The following is a 19,394-nucleotide window of genomic DNA, read 5'->3' as shown; positions in this document are numbered from 1 at the left end:
TTATCCAAGACAGAATGTAGATGATGGCATATAAAAATATGCAGAATATGCTATGGCATTTAAGGGAGTGGTTGTAGTAGTGTCTGATGGGGGGGTTTAGAAAGCATCTTGAATGAATTGATATTTTTACTAAGCCATAATTTCGGGGCCATCTGTTTCAGGTGCTTGGATTTGGGAGAAGAAAAGAGAGGCTCGATAATAGTAAACGCAAAGACGTAATCATGGTAAATGATTAGGCATCGTGAACTAGGTTCATATAGAAGGAGCACATAAGGATACAGTAAGGAAAGGAAGCAAAACAGAAAAGCTGGTTTGAGCCAGGCATGATGGTACATGCCTCTTAATCCCAGTGACTCAGGAGGCTGAAGCAGGAGGATCACAAGTTCAAGGCCAGCAATTTAGTGAGACCCTGTCTCAAAAAAATAAAAAGGGTTGGGGATGTGGTTTAGTGGGAAAACACCCCTGGGATCAATCCCTAGTACCCCCGCGCCCCCACATACACAGGAAAAAAAAAAAAAAAGAAGAAGAAGAAAAAGAAAGCTGGTTTGGGGCTAGAGCATAGGAAACTTGTGACCAGGTGGAGAAGATGTTACATATTAGAACTGTGCTTTTGTAAGTATGGAAATATTTGTAGACTGAGTCAAAATTAATGGAGACTATAGGAAAACCAGGTATAATTTAATGTCCAGAAAAAAAAGTCATTAGGCCTTGAACTATGGTAAAAATAGGAATAAATAAAAGACATATTATAGAATTTGAATTAATAGAGTGGAGAAATACCACAACTAAATTTGATAGTCAAGTATTTATATCATTATGTGACAAGTATAAGTTTATTTTATGGTTAGAAATGTCTGTTGGATATCTGGGAACCTCTTGTATATGAGTGTTATTTTAAGAGCAAGAACATTTGTTCATTCAACTCCAAAGGAATATAAAGTTTACCTTGTTGGGCTTGAAATTGAAAATCAGGAAAATGATTTCCTTCAAGACCAGCTAATTTATTCAGAATCTCTGAATTGAAAAGGTTTCTTAGTCTGCTTAATGTAGACACAATTGGAAGAAGCGATGGACATAACCTTCTTTAAAATTACTACATGTAATCATCTCTGTTTCATTCATGTGGTACAAATGTAAATTGTAAATGAGAGCCTAAATTAGTCCTTTAGTTGTCTTTGTTAAGCAGAAATCTTCTGGCTGACTCATACTGTTTGCAGAAGAATGATTTGAAAATAACCTTTGAAAAATCCTGATAGAAGTATTTTGGAATAGTGATGTTAACAAATGTCAGCCTATCAGTGTCAGTTATTGTGGTGATAGAGTATTAATTAAAGTGTTAACTTTGTGAAAGTTATAAAGAAAGCTGGGAAATGGTGATGACTTAGACTGATATTGATAAAATACCCAAGTAAATATACTCTAAAAGCTATAAAGCATTACTGAGAGAAATTGAAGGATACTTAAATAAATGGAAACTTTTCTGGGTTAATGGGTAAGACTTATTATTGATAAGATACCACTGAAAGCTATCCACAGATTAAGTGTAAACCGTATCAAAATGTCGACAGCCTTTTTTGCAGAAATGGAAAAACCAGTACTCCAAATTTTATCTGAATTGCAAGGGACCCTCAATTCAAAAATATTCTTAAAAAACAAGAATAAAATTGAAGGATTAACACTCTCTAATTTTAAAACTTTTTAAAAGGTTATATATAATAAGCAAGACCTGGTAGCACATGCCTTGTAATCCCATTAACTTGAGAGGCCAATTCAGGAGGATTGCAAGTTTGAGGCCAGTCTTACAACTTAGCAAATCTTTGTCTCAAAATAAAAAATAAAAGAACTGGGATGTAGCTCAGTGATAGAGTGACACAGTATCACAAAGATAAAAGATATCACAATGAGATAAACATTTCAAACCCACTAGGATTTTTGTTTTGCTCTTCTTTTTCTAGGGTTTTGAGATGAAGTGTGAGATCATTTATTTGTTGGTTTTTTCTTTTTTTAAGGAATGAACTCCAAGCAATGAATTTTCCTCTTAGAACTGCTTTCATTGTGTCCCATAGATTCCGATATGTTGTGTCTGTGTTTTCATTTATCTCTAAGAATTTTTTAATTTCCTCCTTGATGTCTTCTGTAACCCATTGATCATTCAGTAACATATTGTTTATTCTCCAAGTGATATAGGATTTTTCCTTTCTTCTTTTATCGTTCATTTCCAGTTTCATTCCATTATGATCAGATAGGATGCATGGTCCACTAGGATTTTTTTTTTTGGTTGTTTTTTGAATGTGTTTTCTTCCCCATCCCCCCGCCCCCAAATATGGGGAATTAAACTCAGAGATGCTTTATTGCTGAGCTAGATGCTTTTATCACTGACCTACATCCCCAGACATTTTTTTTCCCCTAGTACTGGGGATTAAACCGGGATATTTAACCACTGAACAATATCCTCAGCCCTTATTAGTATTTTATTTAGAGAAAGGGTCTCACTAAGTTGCTTAGGGCCTTGCTAAGTTGCTAAGGCTGGCTTTGAACTCGTGATTCTTCTGCCTCAGCCTCTCAGGCTGCTTGGATTACAGGTGTGTGCCACTGTGCCTGGCCCCAGGCATTTTTATGTATTTATTTTTTCAAAACAGGATCTTACTAAGTTACTGGGACTAGTCTCAAACTTTCAGCCCTCCTGCCTCAGCCCTCAGCCTCCCAAGTAGCTGAGATTACAGAGATGTGGTACCACACCCAGCTCCACTAGGGCTCAGTTGGTAGAGTGCTTGCCTAATATGCACAACAAGGCCTTGGGTTCAATCCCCAGCACCACAAAAAAAAAAGTGTTTGTAAGGATGTGGAGAAATTGGAACTCTGATACTTTCCTGGTAGAAATGTAAAATATTGGTCTACTGTGAAGTTTGGCAGCTTTTCTTTCTTTCTTTTATTATTATTAGTTGTTCAAAACATTACAGAGCTCTTGACATATTATATTTCATACATTAGATTCAATTGGGTTATGAACTCCCATTTTTACCCCAAATACAGATTGCAGAATCACATCGGTTACGCATCCACATTTTTACATAATGCCATATTAGTGACTGTTGTATTCTGCTACCTTTCCTATCCTCAACTATCCCCGCTCCCCTCCCCTCCCATCTTCTCTCTCTACCCCATCTACTGAATTCATTTCTCTCCTTGTTTATTTTTCCATTCCCCTCACAACCTCTTATATGTAATTTTGTTTAACAATGAGGGTCTCCTTCCATTTCCATGCAATTTCCCTTTTCTCTCCCTTTCCCTCCCACCTCATTTCTCTGTTTAATGTTAATCTTATCCTCCTGCTCTTCCTCCCTTCTCTGTTCTTAGTTGCTCTCATTATATCAAAGAAGACATTTGGCATTTGTTTTTTAGGGATTGGCTAGCTTCACTTAGCATAATCTGCTCTAGTGCCATCCATTTCCCTGCAAATTCCATGATTTTGATATTATGCCATAGGGCAACACTCAGTAAATATAAAGGGGTGGAGATAATACCATGCATTTTATCTGATCACATGGAATGAAACTGGAAATCAATGATAAAAGAAGGAAGGAAAAATCCTACATCACATGGAAAATGAACAATATGTTACTGAATGATCAATGGGTTTCAGAAGATATAAAGGAGGAAATCAAAAAATTCTTAGAGATAAATGAAAATACAGACACAACATATCAGAATCTATGGGACACAATGAAAGCAGTTTTAAGAGGGAAATTCATCGCCTAGAGGTCATTCCTCAAAAAAAGAAAAAACCAACAAATAAATGATCTCACACTTCATCTCAAAGCTCTAGAAAAGGAAGAGCAAAACAACAGCAAATGTAGCAGAAGGCAAGAAATAATTAAAATCAGAGCGGAAATCAACGAAATTGAAACAAAAGAAACTATTGAAAAATTAACAAACTAAAAGTTGGTTCTTTGAAAAAATAAATAAGATCTACAGACCCTTAGCCATGCTAACGAAGAGAAGAAGAGAGAGAACTCAAATTACTAACATATGGGATGCAGAAGGCAATATCACATCAGATGCTACAGAAATACAGAAGACAATTAGAAATTATTTTGAAAACCTATATTCCAATAAAATAGAAGATAGTGAAGACATTGATAAATTTCTTAAGTCATATGATTTGCCCAGGCTGAGTCAGGAGGATACACACAATTTGATCAGAACAATATCAATGGATGAAATAGAAGAAGCAATCAAAAGACTACCAACCAAGAAAAGCCCAGGACCGGATGGGTGTACGGTGGAGTTTTACAATACCTTTAAAGAAGAATTAATACCAATACTTTTCAAGTTATTTCAGGAAATAGAAAAAGAGGGAGCTCTTCCAAATTCATTCTATGAGGCCAACATCACCCTGATTCCGAAACCAGACAAAGACACCTCAAAGAAAGAAAACTATAGACCAATATCTCTAATGAACCTAGATGCAAAAATCCTCAATAAAATTCTGGCGGATCGGATACAAAAACACATCAAAAAAATTGTGCACCATGATCAAGTAGGATTCATCCCTGGGATGCAAGGCTGGTTCAATATACGGAAATCAATAAATGTTATTCACCACATCAATAGACTTAAAGATAAGAACCATATGATCATCTTGATAGACGCAGAAAAAGCATTTGACAAAGTACAGCATCCCTTTATGTTCAAAACATTAGAAAAACTAGGGATAACAGGAACTTACCTCGACATTGTAAAAGCTATCTATGCTAAGCCTCAGGCTAGCATCATTCTGAATGGAGAAAAATTGAAGGCATTCCCTCTAAAATCTGGAACAAGACAGGGATGCCCTCTATCACCACTTCTATTCAATATAGTTCTCGAAACACTGGCCAGAGCAATTAGACAGACGAAAGAAATTAAAGGCATAAAAATAGGAAAAGAAGAACTTAAATTATCACTATTTGCGGATGACATGATTCTATACCTAGAAGACCCAAAAGGATCTACAAAAAAACTACTAGAACTAATAAATGAATTCAGCAAAGTGTCAGGATATAAAATCAACACGCATAAATCAAAGGCATTTCTGTATATCAGCGACAAAACTTCTGAAACGGAAATGAGGAAAAACACTCCATTCACAATATCCTCAAAAAAAATAAAATACTTGGGAATCAACCTAACAAAAGAGGTGAAAGATTTATACAATGAAAACTACAGAACCCTAAAAAGAGAAGTAGAAGAAGATCTTAGAAGATGGAAAAATATACCCTGTTCATGCATAGGCAGAACTAACATCATCAAAATGGCGATATTACCAAAAGTTCTCTATAGGTTTAATGCAATGCCAATTAAAATCCCAACAGCATTTCTTGTAGAAATAGATAAAGCAATCATGAAATTCATATGGAAAAACAAAAGACCCAGAATAGCAAAAGCAATTCTAAGCAGGAAGTGTGAATCAGGCGGTATAGTGATACCGGATTTCAAAATATATTACAGAGCAATAGTAACAAAAACAGCATGGCACTGGTACCAAAACAGGCAGGTGGACCAATGGTACAGAATAGAGGACACAGAGACTAATCCACAAAGTTACAACTATCTTATATTTGATAAAGGGGCTAAAAGCATGCAATGGAGGAAGGATAGCATCTTCAACAAATGGTGCTGGGAAAACTGGGAATCCATATGCAACAAAATGAAACTGAATCCCCTCCTCTCGCCATGCACAAAAGTTAACTCAAAATGGATCAAGGAGTTTGATATCAAATCAGAGACTCTGCGTCTGATAGAAGAAAAAGTTGGCTCCGATCTACATATTGTGGGGTTGGGCTCCAAATTCCTTAATAGGACGCCCATAGCCCAAGAGTTAATAACAAGAATAAACAAATGGGACTTACTCAAACTAAAAAGTTTTTTCTCAGCAAGAGAAACAATAAGAGAGGTAAATAGGGAGCCTACATTCTGGGAACAAATTTTTACTCCTCACACTTCAGATAGAGCCCTAATATCCAGAGTATACAAAGAACTCAAAAAATTAAACAATAAGAAAACAAATGATCCAATCAACAAATGGGCCAAGGACCTGAACAGACACTTCTCAGAGGAGGACATACAATCAATCAACAAGTACATGAAAGTTTGACAGCTTTTCAAAAAATTAAACAGAATTCTCATATGTCCTTGTAGTTCTACTCCCAAGTATATACCCCAAAGAACTGAAAACAAAGGGCTGGAGATATATATAGCTTGGTGATAGATCTCTTGTCTAGCATTATGTGAAGTCCTGGATTAAATACCTAGCACTGGAAAAAGAAATTGAAAAGAAGGTACTCAAACCAATGCATTTATACACATGTTCATAGTAATAATAGTCAAAGTGGAAATGACTTTTAAAATGCCCATCAACAGGGCCACGTCAATATTTATAGTAGCTCAATTCACAATAGGTAAGCTATGGAACCCACCTAGGTACCCTTCAACAAATGAATGAATAGAGAAAATGTGGTATATATACAAAATAGAATATTACTCAGCCATAAAGAAGAAAGATATGATGGCATTTGATGGTAAATGGATGGAACTGGAGACTGTCATGTGAAGTGAAATTAGAATAGGAAAGACAGTAGAATGAATTGGACATAACTTTCCTATATTCGTATATGAATACATGACCAATGTAACTGCACATCAAGTACAACCACAAGAAGAAGTTATAGTCCCATGTATGTACAATATGTCAAAATATATTCTACTACTATATATCACTAAAAATAACAAATAAACAAATTTAAAAATGAATGGATAGACAAATTGTACAATTACACCTACAATGAAATATTTTTCAACCATAAAAATGAGTAAGTACTGATACATGCTATAATGTGGATGAGTCTGGAAAACTTATATTAAGTGAAAGAACCTAAACACAATGGTCACATATAGCATGGTTCATTTATATGTAATATTCAGAATAGATAAAAGCATTGAGAATGTATACAGATTGGTAGTTGGATGGGAGGAATGGGGTGATATGGTATTGTAATTTAGAGCATAGGACAAATAGAGGAGTAGAACAAAGAAGGTTTCAGATTAGACATTCAAAGGATTGAAGCCATATTAAAAAATTAGATCTCTAAATGTGATGACATGCAGGAAAAAATGAGAAATAAAAACAAATATATTATCATTAACTTAGCAGGAGGCCAGAGTTTTAACATCAAGGTAAGTTCAGATTTGTTTATTAGACACAAAAATGGCCCATTAGCCTTTTCCAAATTAGATGCAGAATTATCTTAAATATTTCTCTTTTTTTCCCCATTGTTCCATTACACACACTTTCTGAACCCAGGGACCCTATACCACTGAGCTATATCCCCAACACACTCCCCTTTAAAAAATATCATAGTCTCTTTTTTTGGTGTGTGTGCGGGTACTATGTATTGAACTTAGGGGAATTGAACTACTGAGCCACATCCCAAGCCTTATTTTGTATTTTATTTAGAGACAGGGTCTCCCTGAGTTGCTTAGTGCCTCGCTTTTACTTAGGATGGCTTTGAACTCATGATTCTCCTGTCTCAACCTCCCAAGCTACTGGCATTACAGGTGTGTGCCACCACAACCGTCTAGACAGTCTTACTCAGTTGACCAGGTTGACCTCAAACTTGATCCTCTGGTGTCACCTGCCCAAATTGCTTAAGATTCAGATGTGGGGGCTGGGGTTGTGGCTCAGCAGTAGAGCGCTCACCTGGCACATGTGAAGCTCTGGGTTCGATCCTCAGCACTACATAAAAATAATAAAATAAAGGTATTTTTTTTTAAAGTTAAAAAAAAAAGATACAGGTATACACCACTGCACGCATCTTAAATCATTTGATAAGAACAAGACAAAATATTGATAGCTTATTTCATTGAAGATCTCGAACTTTAAGTTGTAGAATTTCATAACCTTGTGGGGGAAAGCCTCACACATTTGATACTGATAAGGAAGGCAGATGCACTTAAATATGGAACATTCTTTTGGACTTAGAATTTCAGAGTATATATCCTCAAAGAATTCAGTGAATAGGAGAAACCATTGCAATTAGTTAAACTAATTTTCATTACTTGAATTCAGTGTAACAGTAAAAGGAGAAAAAATGATTGCAAAATGTTATGTTCATAGGTTATATTATGAATCACATAAACTATAGGGAATTTTTATATGTACACGGGGGGTTTTGTTTGTTTTTGTTTTTACTAATGGTAACTATGTTTTTTCACTTTGTTTTCATTATTTGGTAGCTCCTTTGTCAGTTTAATAAGTAATATTTGATGTTATTTTTGTCTTTAAGAATGTGGAATTATACCATGTCAGAGAAAAGTGTCCATTCTTGGGAGAATAAGGTTAACCCTCTTCTTCAATTGCAGATGATGAAAGCTATGAACAAGTCCAATGAGCATGTGCTGGCAGGAGGTGCCTGCTTCAATGAAAAGGCAGACTCTCACCTTGTGTGTGTACAGAATGATGATGGAAACTATCAGACCCAGGCTATCAGTATTCACAATCAGCCCAGGAAAGGTAAGTGTTTGAGCTAGTTTAGATTTTAATAATGGAAGGTTATTCTGAACTTGGAACATTGGCTATCTCATTTCCATTACACACACTTTCTAGATGAGTGACCATAAACTAACTAATGAGCTTTTCCAGGAATGTCCATGTTCTCTAGAATTATGTTGACTCCCATGTAGTCAGACTCAAAGAGTCTTGGAAATGAGGTCTCTGTTATTGAAGGAAACATTTTAGAAGTACTGCGTCATGATATTGCTTGTGCCATCACTGGTATTTGAAGGTGAGTCTAGGCCCTTTGGTGAGATTGTGCTCAGGTCTATTTGGAACTTGTTAGATGAATATATGCAATTAATTAATAGGTTGGCAGGATTCTGGAGGAATCTTCCTAGTTTCAGTGCTACTTAGAATGTGGTCTCATTACTTAGGAGATTGTTAGAAATGAGAAATCTATGAAGCAGATAAATCTGCTAACCAGAATTTTAGCTAGATCCCTGAGTGATTAAATTATATATTTAAATTTGAGAAACTTTGCTCAAGGTAGTATTATCCAAAGTGTTTTCTGTGGTTTAAAAAAATATTCACATAAATAAATGAAAGTCTTTCTTTAATAAATAAAAATCTGAGAAACCCTGTGTTAAACAACTTCATAAACAGGTTTCCTTAACACAGATCTTTTTCTGATCTTTTAACAAGCTAATTTTTCAAAAGGAAGACAGTGTATATTTCTTCCCACATTTATTTGACCACAGACTTTTTCTTCAGGGTATCTCCCAAAACTATATTTTGTGAAATTATAATTATATTGATAAAACTTGGTAGCATTCAGAGGATGATTTAAGACCTGTGAGAAATTTGCATCTAGATAGAAAATGACTTTTTTTTTTTCCTTTTGGCAGTGTTACGAGATTGAACCCAGAGCCTTATGCATAGTAGGCATGTACCCTACCATTGAGCTACATCTCCAGCCCTCAAAGGAAGACTTCTTAAATAAAGTATTAGTGTTTGATCTGGAAAAGAGTACATTGGAAGAAGATGGAAAAATAGCTACTTCTATTTAGATTTTATTACGTGAAAATAAGGTTCAGCTTATTCTCTATAGATACAAAACACCTTAACCAGAATCGGGTGAAAAACCAGATTTGAGGCAGATTTGGGTTCAATTTGAGATAACAATCTATTACCTTGAGAATCTGTCCAAAAGTAGAATGGATCACCTGTGCTATCGTGGGCTCCCAAACACTTTTGACAAAGGCTGGATGACCATCTGTAGAGATACTGTAGGCCAATGGGTAGGAAGTTGGCTTATCCTAGTCCAGTTTAAGACGGATAGTATAGTGAAGCTTTCCTAAAGCTAAATATAATTGCATATCTTTTCTTTTATAAAGAAATACTAGTAGTTGGAGTTTGTCTTTTAAATGTTTTTTTTTTTAAGTAACTCTTCTTGGAAAATATATTTTGTACCATATCTTCATCTTCAATATATATTTAATCGAAAAAAATTTGGAAATCATTGGATTACACTAGGGGCCACAAACTTTTTTATGTGCAGGGCAAAATGATTAGTACTTTAGGCCTGCAGTCTTTGTCACTAATTACTCAGGTGTGATTCTGGTGTCTAAAAATTCCCTTAGACAATATGCAAATGATGGACATGGCTGTGTTCCAATAAAAGTTTATTTATAAAACTAGACTACAGATCACGTAGGCTATAATTTGCTAACCCCTGGACTTGACCATTAAGATTTATTTGTAGTAATATTCTTTTGATTCTTGATTTGAGGAAGAGCAAAACAGGATCTTATTTTAAATGAAGGATCTTATTTTTAAATTTCTTTCCCAAAGCAGTCATAAGCATGAGAACTATTAGCTACATTATAGACTTATCACCTACTCTATTTTGGATATATTATTTGAATATACTTGTGCTAAATGCCTTTTATGCCTTTAGTGAACAACTAGTTTAAAAATACATTGAAGTCAGTTACCTACTATATGCCCACTAGAGAATTGTTTCACAAAACATATTAAAGAAATTTTGGGGTTAGGGCTGTGGCTTAGCGGTGGCACACTTGCCTAGCATGTGTGAGGCACTGAGTTTGGTTCTTGGCATCACATATAAATAAATAAAAGTCTGTTAACAACTAAAAAAAATTTTAAAAAAAGAAATTATTGACTATATACTGTGGTATATAGATACAGTGTTTTTTATTTTTTATATGATGTTCGAAATTCCCAATTTCCAAATATTTCATTATTGTTCCCAACTCCTCCATCTCTGAGGTATGTTGTCACTAAACTATTTCTATTGCTATTCTAGTGACTGGTGCCAGTTTCTTTGTGTTCAGTGGCGCTCTGAAATCCTCTTCAGGATACCTCGCCAAGTCCAGTATCGTGGAAGGTAAAGAACGAATTATTCACTGCATGTGCTTTGGTTCAGACCTAATTATACAACTAAACAGCAAGAAACATTACAAGAAGCATTAATATTTCTGCTTTAGATGTCTGGTTCCTATTATTTCTTCTGTGGCACCTCACTCTTCAGCAAATTAAAATTGTCATGAGAGTGCTTAATTCTCCAGAGAAGGGAATAAGTGGTACAGATACCATGGGACAGTTTCCATGGGACATAAAAAAATAAGAGATGACCTTTCCTAGCTCTGGGATAAGGTATCCAAGGGGATGTAGCTAGAGTTCAGATATATGCACATATGCAAATATGTAGATGAAGTTCACTCCCTCCTACCTATAAGAATGCTGTGATTACTGACACAGTGGTGCACAGCTCTATATGTAGAGATGAAGTTCACTCCCTCCTACCTATAAGAATGCTGTGATTACTGACACAGTGGTGCACAGCTGTAAAATCCCAATTGTTTTGGAGGCTGAGGCAGGAGGATCAGGAGTTCAAAGCCAGCCGCAGCAAAAATGAGGTGCTAAGCAACTCAGTGAGTTCTTGTCTCTAAATAAAATTCAGAATAAGGCTGGGGATGTGGCTCAGTGGTTGAGTGCCCCTGAGTTCAATCCCTGGTAACCCCCGCCCCCACAAAAAAAAAAAAAAGAGAGAGAGAGAGATAATGCTGTGATCATCATTCAGGATACAGAAAGAGATGTGCTTGCTATGGGGTTGCTATAATTAATATGACCCATATCCTGATAAAAGTTAATTAAATGAAAAACTAATCAACACATTTTTTATTATCTTTGTTGATTCTTTATTTTGATCTGGTTAGTCTTGTTGCATTACAAATTATTCCAAAACTTAATGGCTTAAAATAGCCATTTTATCATGCTTGTTGTTTGCTCTAGATGATGAATCTTGACAGTTCAGGGACACTTTGACCCTGTTTGGTGATCTCAGTAGGGTTGACCTAAAGGTAAGGGTTATTTATTGTCAGTGAGCCTAGTGTTCTCTGAAGGTTTGTTTACACACACATCTGGGTCCTACTTGGGATGATTTAAACACTAGGAGTCAGTGCTGGGGTTGTAGCTTAGTGGTAGAATTCTTGCCTTGCATGTGTAAGGCACTGGGTTCGATGCTCAGCACCGTATACAAATAAATAAAATAAAGGTCCATCAACAACAACAGCAAAAGACTATGAATCATCACTGGAGTACTTTCACATGTACTCCTTAGCACAGCCTGTCAATCTTGAGATATTGGGCTTCTTAGGTGGTGGTTCAGGACTCCAAGCATGAGTAAGCCAGCAACAAGGTAGAAGAAGTTGCACTGCTCTTTGTGATCCAGTCTAAAAAGTCACATAGTATCCCTTTGACCATCTAGTTTTGGAAGAAAGGAGAGGAATTAGACTCCACTTCTTGATGGGGAATGGAAAGGTAGCATTGTAGAAAAACACATCAAATAGAAGATGCAGCTAGTGTTGGAAAATCATTGGCCACATGAGGATAAGTTTCAGTTTCCACAGTAGTGAGCAAGGCCCTTTCTGAAAGCAGTCCTTTCTGAGGGCTGAATACCAGTGTGCTAATTAGATAATCTTATATAGATTTGTAGATAGTGGCTTTGATCTTTTTTTTTTTTTTTTTGGTAAATTTAATAAAATAGTGAAACTCAAAGTATAATAGTATTTTACAACAAAAATTCAAAACTCTTGACTATCAAGCAAGAGCATGCTATTAGGAAACTGTTAAGTAGCTGAGCACATACCTGTAGTCTCAGCTATTTTGAAGGTTGATGCAGAAAGATTACTTGAGCCTAGGTGCTCAGGACTAGCTTGGGCAACATAGTGAGACTCCATCTCGAAAAGAAAGTTGTTAAGAAGTCTAGACCAAATCTCATTTTGTCTAAAGTGACTAATTAATACCTATCTAGGCTATTGTTAAATTTGTGGGGGTTTTTTTGTTTGTTTTTTTATAAAGTGATTAAAAAAATAACGTAAAAATCCTCAGAACCATATATATATCACTTAAGTGTTGCTTAAAGGATAAATTGAACTGAAAACAGATTCTTACAAATGCAAAACAGTGTTTTTGAAAGGCATGTGTTAACCAGGCATGGTGGCACACATTTGTAATTCAGCCACTTGGGAGGCAGGAAGATTGCAAGTTCGAGGCCAGACTCTGGCAACCTAGCAGAACCCTGTCTAAAAATAAAATAAGAAGTCCTTGTGATTGTAGCTCAGTGGTAAAGTACACCTGGGTTTGATTTCCATCCATCCCCCACCACACACACAAAGTTATGTGTCATGTGTTTATGTCCCTGGTTTGGTTTCTTGGGTCTTACATTTCACTGTGTTTCACTAGAGAAATTGGCTGCTTATTTGTAAAATTTTATTAAGGCTCTGTAGAAATTATCACAGCTGACAAGATTGTATGTCAGTGAAGCAGGGTAATTGCTTAGCACATAAAACTTTTACCCTCATTCATTGTTTAACTTTGACTAAGGTAGATAGCTGAAAAATAGTTACCATCTGTTGACTACATAACCTATATGAAACTCTGGTAGGTTTGCCTTATTGCTGGTCAGTAAGTAGATATATTCCCAAGTGTACTACTGTAGTGTATTCAGTGACTTACTTAACAAACATTTACTGGGTATTCAATCTGTGCCAGGCAATCACAGTTAGGTGAGACACAGGGAGGTACAAATAAATAAATACATATGATCTGAACATAAGGAATTAAAGAGAGGAAACAGAAACAAAGTGTTCTGTGAGTCCAGAAGAGCAATGTGACCATGTATGTTTTCCCTTTGAGCAGCCCTCAGGAGAAACCCTTAATTGTATCTGAAGTGAAATCAACAGGCAAGTATTTTAAGCAGGATCCTTCTTGGCATTTGCCCTCACAACTCGTTTAATGAATAAGAAATTCAGCCCAAAGAACAAAACCTTTGTATCTGTTAGCTTTGAAGAACAGAGTGAAGTTTCACATTTAACATCTGAGGGATTTGCTAATGCCAGGTACTGCATCACATCTGCCCTCCATAGCTTTGCATTGTTTCCATCTGTATTATCTTGGTGCTGATTCTTAGATGGCGTTATGGTCCAGATCACTGCAGAGAACATGGATTCCTTGAGGCAGGCGCTTCGAGAGATGAAGGACTTCACCATCACCTGTGGAAAGGCAGATGCAGAGGATCCCCAGGAGCACATTCACATCCAGTGGGTGGATGACGACAAGAACGTTAACAAGGGGTAAATGCAGCCCACTTCCCACCTTGTGGCACTTATAGGACAGCTATGGGTTTTGTCTGCTCCCTATACTGGTTTTACTTATTAAAAGCCTGCCTAAGAAAAAGGACTGTATAATAGAGCTTTAAATTTCTGATTTCTTGGCTTAATTTGTGAAAGAGTTTATGTATTTTTAAATATTTTTTTTAGTTGTAGATGAACATAGAACCTTTGTTTTATTTATTTATTTTTATGTGGTGCTAAGGATTGAACCCAGTGCCTCACACATGCTAGAGAAGTGCTCTACTATTGCTCTACAACCCTAGCCCGAGTTTCTGTATTTTTAAGGGAAGGATAAGGGGAAGGATTGATGAAACAGAAAAGTCTTTCTCCAGTTTCTGAAGTAATAGAAATAGCCTTTTATGACTTACAAAGCATTTTTGCTAATATTTGTTTCATTTGATATAACAAGTAGTATTATTTCCATTTTACAGAAGGGTACGTAGGTACCAAAAGATAGATGGTTTGTCAGATCCATAAACCTAGGACGTGGCAGGACTAGGACTTAAAACTACCTCGTTGGGCTTTAGATCTTACACTCTTTCCCAGTATATGGCAATTCTGTTTGAATGACTCAAGACAAAATTTTGGAGTCTTTTTTGACACTTTTCTCTTATACTCCACATTGTGGAATTCTTAATTCAAAGTAAATCCTGCTCATTGTACTTCGTACTGTTTCTCACCACCTCTACTACTATCATCCTAGTATAAGCCATCATCTCATTTGATCTAGATTATTGCAGTAGCCTCTTCATTGGTTTCCTTGTTTCTGGTGTTGGCCTGCGTTCCTCCAACCCAGTCTGTTTCCAGTATAACAGCCAAAATAATGTCACTTTTCTCCTCACACTCACCAATGGCTTCCAGTATTTTTTAGTGCAAAAGCCAAAGTTGTTTATGACCTATATGGTCTTACACAATCTGGGCATCCCTCTTCCCACCCTGTTACCTCTCAGAAACAACACTGGTTGATTTCCTTCCTTCCTTCCTTCCTTCCTTCCTTCCTTCCTTCCTTCCTTCCTTCTGGGGTGGAGGTTGTACCCAGAATTAAACTCAGGGATGCTTAACCACTTAGCCACATCCCCAGTTCTTTTTATTTTTTGAGACAAGGCCTTGCTAAGCTTGCTGAGGCTGGCTTTGAACTTGTGATCCTCCTGCCTCCTAAGCCACAGGGATTATAGACATGCACCACCCTGCCCGAAAACACTGGTTTCTTACTTGAGTACAGCTATACTTCTACCCTAGACCTTTGTACATGCTATTCTCTCAGTTTATCTTTAGTCACATAAATCACTTCCTCGCCTTCAAATCTTTTTAAAAATGTCACATTCTCAATAAGGCCTTTCATGGTCAACTTATCTGTATTTTAACCCTCTCATACATTTCTCTCTTCCACATCTAATATTTACTGTTTCCCTCCTCATCATTATATTTCTCAATAGCACTATAATATATAATATATTTTTACTTATTTGTTTTACTATATGCCCCTGGAGTGCAAGCCCCATGAGAATAGGAATTTTAGACTGGCTTATTCATTGCTATATTTATTACCAATACCTAAAATACTATCTGGCACCTACTAAGTATTTTTAAAAAAATATTGTTTGAGCTGGGTCCGGTGGTACATGCCACTAATCCCACTGACTCAGGAGACTGAGGCAGGAGGATTTCAGGTTCAAAGCCAGCCTTGGAATGTAACAAGACTCTGTACCAACCATGAAAGATGAAAGGGCTGGGGATAGCTCAGTAATAAAGTGTCCCTTTGTTCTGTCCCTAGTACTGGAAAAAAATGGATTGAATGAATAAATATACCATAATTCATTATATTCATCTTTTTCCCATTCATTTATCCATCCATCTGTCCATCCATCCTTCAGGTTATGTCAAAGTTCTAGTAAAACAAATTGAATTCTCCAAGCTAGATGATGTGGTGCATACTTTTACTCTCAGTTACTTGGGAGGCTGAAACAAGAGGATCACAAGTTTGTGGCCTAGGCAATTTAGTAAGACTCTGTCTCAAAATAAAAGGTGTTGGGGATGTAGCTCAGTGGAACATTTAAATAGTGCAGACCCTGGGTTCAGTACCTAGCACTGCTGTAAATACATACATACATACATACATACATAAAGAGGAGGAGGAAAAAAAGAATTTCAGAGACTGGGAATATAGCTCAGTGGTAGAATACGTGCTTAGCATACGTGGTTTTTATCCACATCCAGTATGTGCTGAGTTCAATCTCTCAGCACTAGGAAAGAAAAAAAAAAAGGCAAAAATGTGTTTCCTGTAAATAAGTATTCAGTCTAGTTTTTAAGAATTATAAATTAATAAGTGTACTAAAGTATGGAAGAAAAATTGACTAATAACTATATAATATATGAAAATTTTAAAAGCAGATAGACTTTTGGTAGACATGGTAGGGCCATATTCAAGAAAGATTCCACAGAGAAATAACTGGTGCTTAAACTGACTATGGTGAGGTAAGTAAGTATTTGCCACATAATTGTGCCCAAAGGGGTATTTTAGTCTGAGGGAACAGCAGGAGTAAAAGCAGAAAGAGGGCATTTAGAACATGGCACCCCATAATTTTTTAAAATGTTTCTGTGGAGGAACAAAAAGGAACAATTTCTTGCTTCTTTTCTATTCTTCCCCCATCCCACTTGTCCCTACTCCCATGCTTTGGGTTGAACTCAGGACCTTGAGCACACTAAGCATACACTGTACAACAGAGTTACACCCTCAGCCAAAAAGAAGCAATTTCCTATCAATGTATGTTTTCCTGTTTCACAAGTAACCCTTTTATCTTCCCAATCTTTTTTTAAAAAATATTTACTTTTTAGTTGTAGTTGGACACAATACTTCATTTTATTTGTTTTTGTGGTACTGAGGATTAAACCCAGGGCCTTGCACATGATAGGCAAATGCTCTACCACTGAGCCACAACCTCAGCCCTATCTTCCCATTCTTAATTGAAAAATTTAGTTTCAAAATAAGCTTGTGTTTAATTCTTATAGTTGGAAATATATATAATTGGAAAAAAATGATTACTCTGAAAATTTGGTGCTATAAGTTATCAGTAACTGACAACAGCAAGTTGCCCTTTTCTATAGCAGCTGCTGGTGGCAACTTCTTAGAGTAGGACAAAAACTCACCAGAAAACATTCTTGAACTCAGTTTGTAATATATAGACTGATTGTTTTCCAATTCGTTACTGAATATACAAATGTTTTTGTTTTTTTTTAAGAGAGAGAGAGAATTTTTTAATATTTATTTTTTAGTTTTCGGCGGACACAACATCTTTGTTTGTATGTGGTGCTGAGGATCAAACCCGGGCCACACGCATGCCAGGCGAGTGCGCTACCGCTTGAGCCACATCCCCAGCCCTATACAAATGTTTTGTCTCAAAGTATTCTAATCAACTGAGGGTACCTTTTCAGAGGGCAGGTACTGGGCATTGAACCCAGGGCCTTGTTCATGCTAAGTATGAATGATACACTGACCAACACTCTGATCCCCCCTATTTTAGCATTGGTGCATGATGTTAGAATTTATTTTGATTTTTTTTATTTTGGGGGGATATTGAGGATTGAACCCAGGGGTGCTTAACCTCTGAGCCACATCCCCAGCCCTTTTTTACATTTTATTTAGACACAGGGTCTTGCTGGGTTGCTAACTGCCTCACTACATTGCTGAGGCTGGATTTGAACTCATGATCCTCCTGTCTCATCCTCCTTTGCTGCTGGGATTACAGGTACGGGCCAGTGTACTCTGCCCTAAATTAAAAATTTAACTTAAATTGTTTAATAATTTTAATCTAAATGAATGAAGTGAATACCTGATAATTTGATTTTTTTTTCAGTACTAATACTGGGACACTTTATCACAGAACTACACCCTCAGCCCTTTTTATTTTTTTAGACTTTTTCCTTTCACCTGGTACAGTGGCATATGCCTATAATAATCCCAGTGACTTTGGAGGCTGAGGCAGGAGGATCACAGGTTCAAAGCCAGCCTCATAATTTAGTGAGGCCCTAAGCAACTCAGTGAGAACTGGTCTCAAGTAAAAAGAACTGGGGATGTGGTTCAGTGGTTAAGTAACCCTAGGTTCAATCCCCAAAACAAAACAAAACAAAATTTTTTTCTCTTCTTCTATATTTTTTGGTATGTTATTGTTGCACATAATGATGGGATTTGTTGTTACATATTCATACATGCATACAATATAACTATATAATTTGGCCAGAATTATTCCTCAGTATTTTCCTTTTCCTTTCTCTCCTCCCTCCCCAGGGTCTCTTACCTCTACTCTGCTAATCTCCCCTTAATTTTAATGAGACTCCCTACCCCTCCACACATACCTTTCTTTTCCTTTTTCCTCTCTAGCTTCCACATATGAGAGAAAACGTATGTCATATGACCCTTGACTTTCTGAGTTTGGCTTATTTTGTTTAACGTAATGGTCTCAAAATTCCATCCATTTTCCTGCAAATGATATAATCTCATTCTTCTTTATAGCCGAATAAAACTTTATTGTGTGTATAATACCACATTTTCTTTCTTTTTTTTTTGTGGGGAGTACTGGGGATTATATTTTATTTAGAGACAGGGTCTTGCTAAGTTGCTGAGGCTGGTTTTGAACCCACAATCCTCCTGCTTTAGACTCCCAATTCAGTAGAATTACAGGCGTGCACCACTGCACCTGGCATATATCACGTTCTTTATCTATTCATGGACACTTGGGCTGGTTGTATAATTTGTCTGTTGCCAACAGTGTGATTGTGTTCTTTTTTCCTCTACATCTTTTCCATCATTTATTTTTGTTTGTATTCTTTAAGACTGACATTCTAACCGAAGTGAGATGAAATTTCAGTGATTTGCATTTCCCTAATTGCTAATGATGTTGAACATTTTTGCATATATTTGTTGGTCATTTTTATTCTTTTGAAAAGTGTCTTTAGTTAATTTGCCCATTTATTGAATTATTTGATTTTTTTTTTTTTTTTGGTGTTAAGTTTGTTGAGGTCTTTATATTCTGGATTTTACATCTCTGTCAGAAGAATAGCTCCCAGAGATTTTCTCCCAGTCTGTCTTCACATTCTTAATTGTTTCCTTTGCTGTGAAAAAGCTTTTAAATTTGATGTCATCTCACTTATTAACTTGGCATTATTTC

General features: G+C 36.3%; 2 protein-coding genes across 2 annotated transcripts in view; one reads left to right on the top strand and one right to left on the bottom strand.

The window, feature by feature from the left end:
* Nucleotides 1-19,394, top strand: part of Zfyve9 (zinc finger FYVE-type containing 9) — a 193,515-nt gene that overhangs the window by 168,141 nt on the left and 5,980 nt on the right. The window contains exons 14-16 of the mRNA XM_076860361.2: nt 8,401-8,551; nt 10,860-10,940; nt 14,028-14,190. Of these exons, the coding sequence (XP_076716476.2) occupies nt 8,401-8,551; nt 10,860-10,940; nt 14,028-14,190 (395 nt within the window). The remainder of the gene's footprint in view (nt 1-8,400; nt 8,552-10,859; nt 10,941-14,027; nt 14,191-19,394) is intronic.
* The window catches only part of Cc2d1b (coiled-coil and C2 domain containing 1B), a 30,798-nt gene continuing 24,885 nt past the window's right edge, over nt 13,482-19,394 (bottom strand). Inside the window, exon 25 of the mRNA XM_076841319.2 lies at nt 13,482-14,109. The gene's annotated coding sequence lies outside the window, so the exon portion shown is untranslated. The remainder of the gene's footprint in view (nt 14,110-19,394) is intronic.

The sequence above is a fragment of the Callospermophilus lateralis genome, chromosome 7 (assembly GCF_048772815.1).
Source record: "Callospermophilus lateralis isolate mCalLat2 chromosome 7, mCalLat2.hap1, whole genome shotgun sequence".
Classification (NCBI taxonomy): domain Eukaryota; kingdom Metazoa; phylum Chordata; class Mammalia; order Rodentia; family Sciuridae; genus Callospermophilus; species Callospermophilus lateralis.
This window is presented reverse-complemented; position numbering and strand designations above follow the sequence as displayed.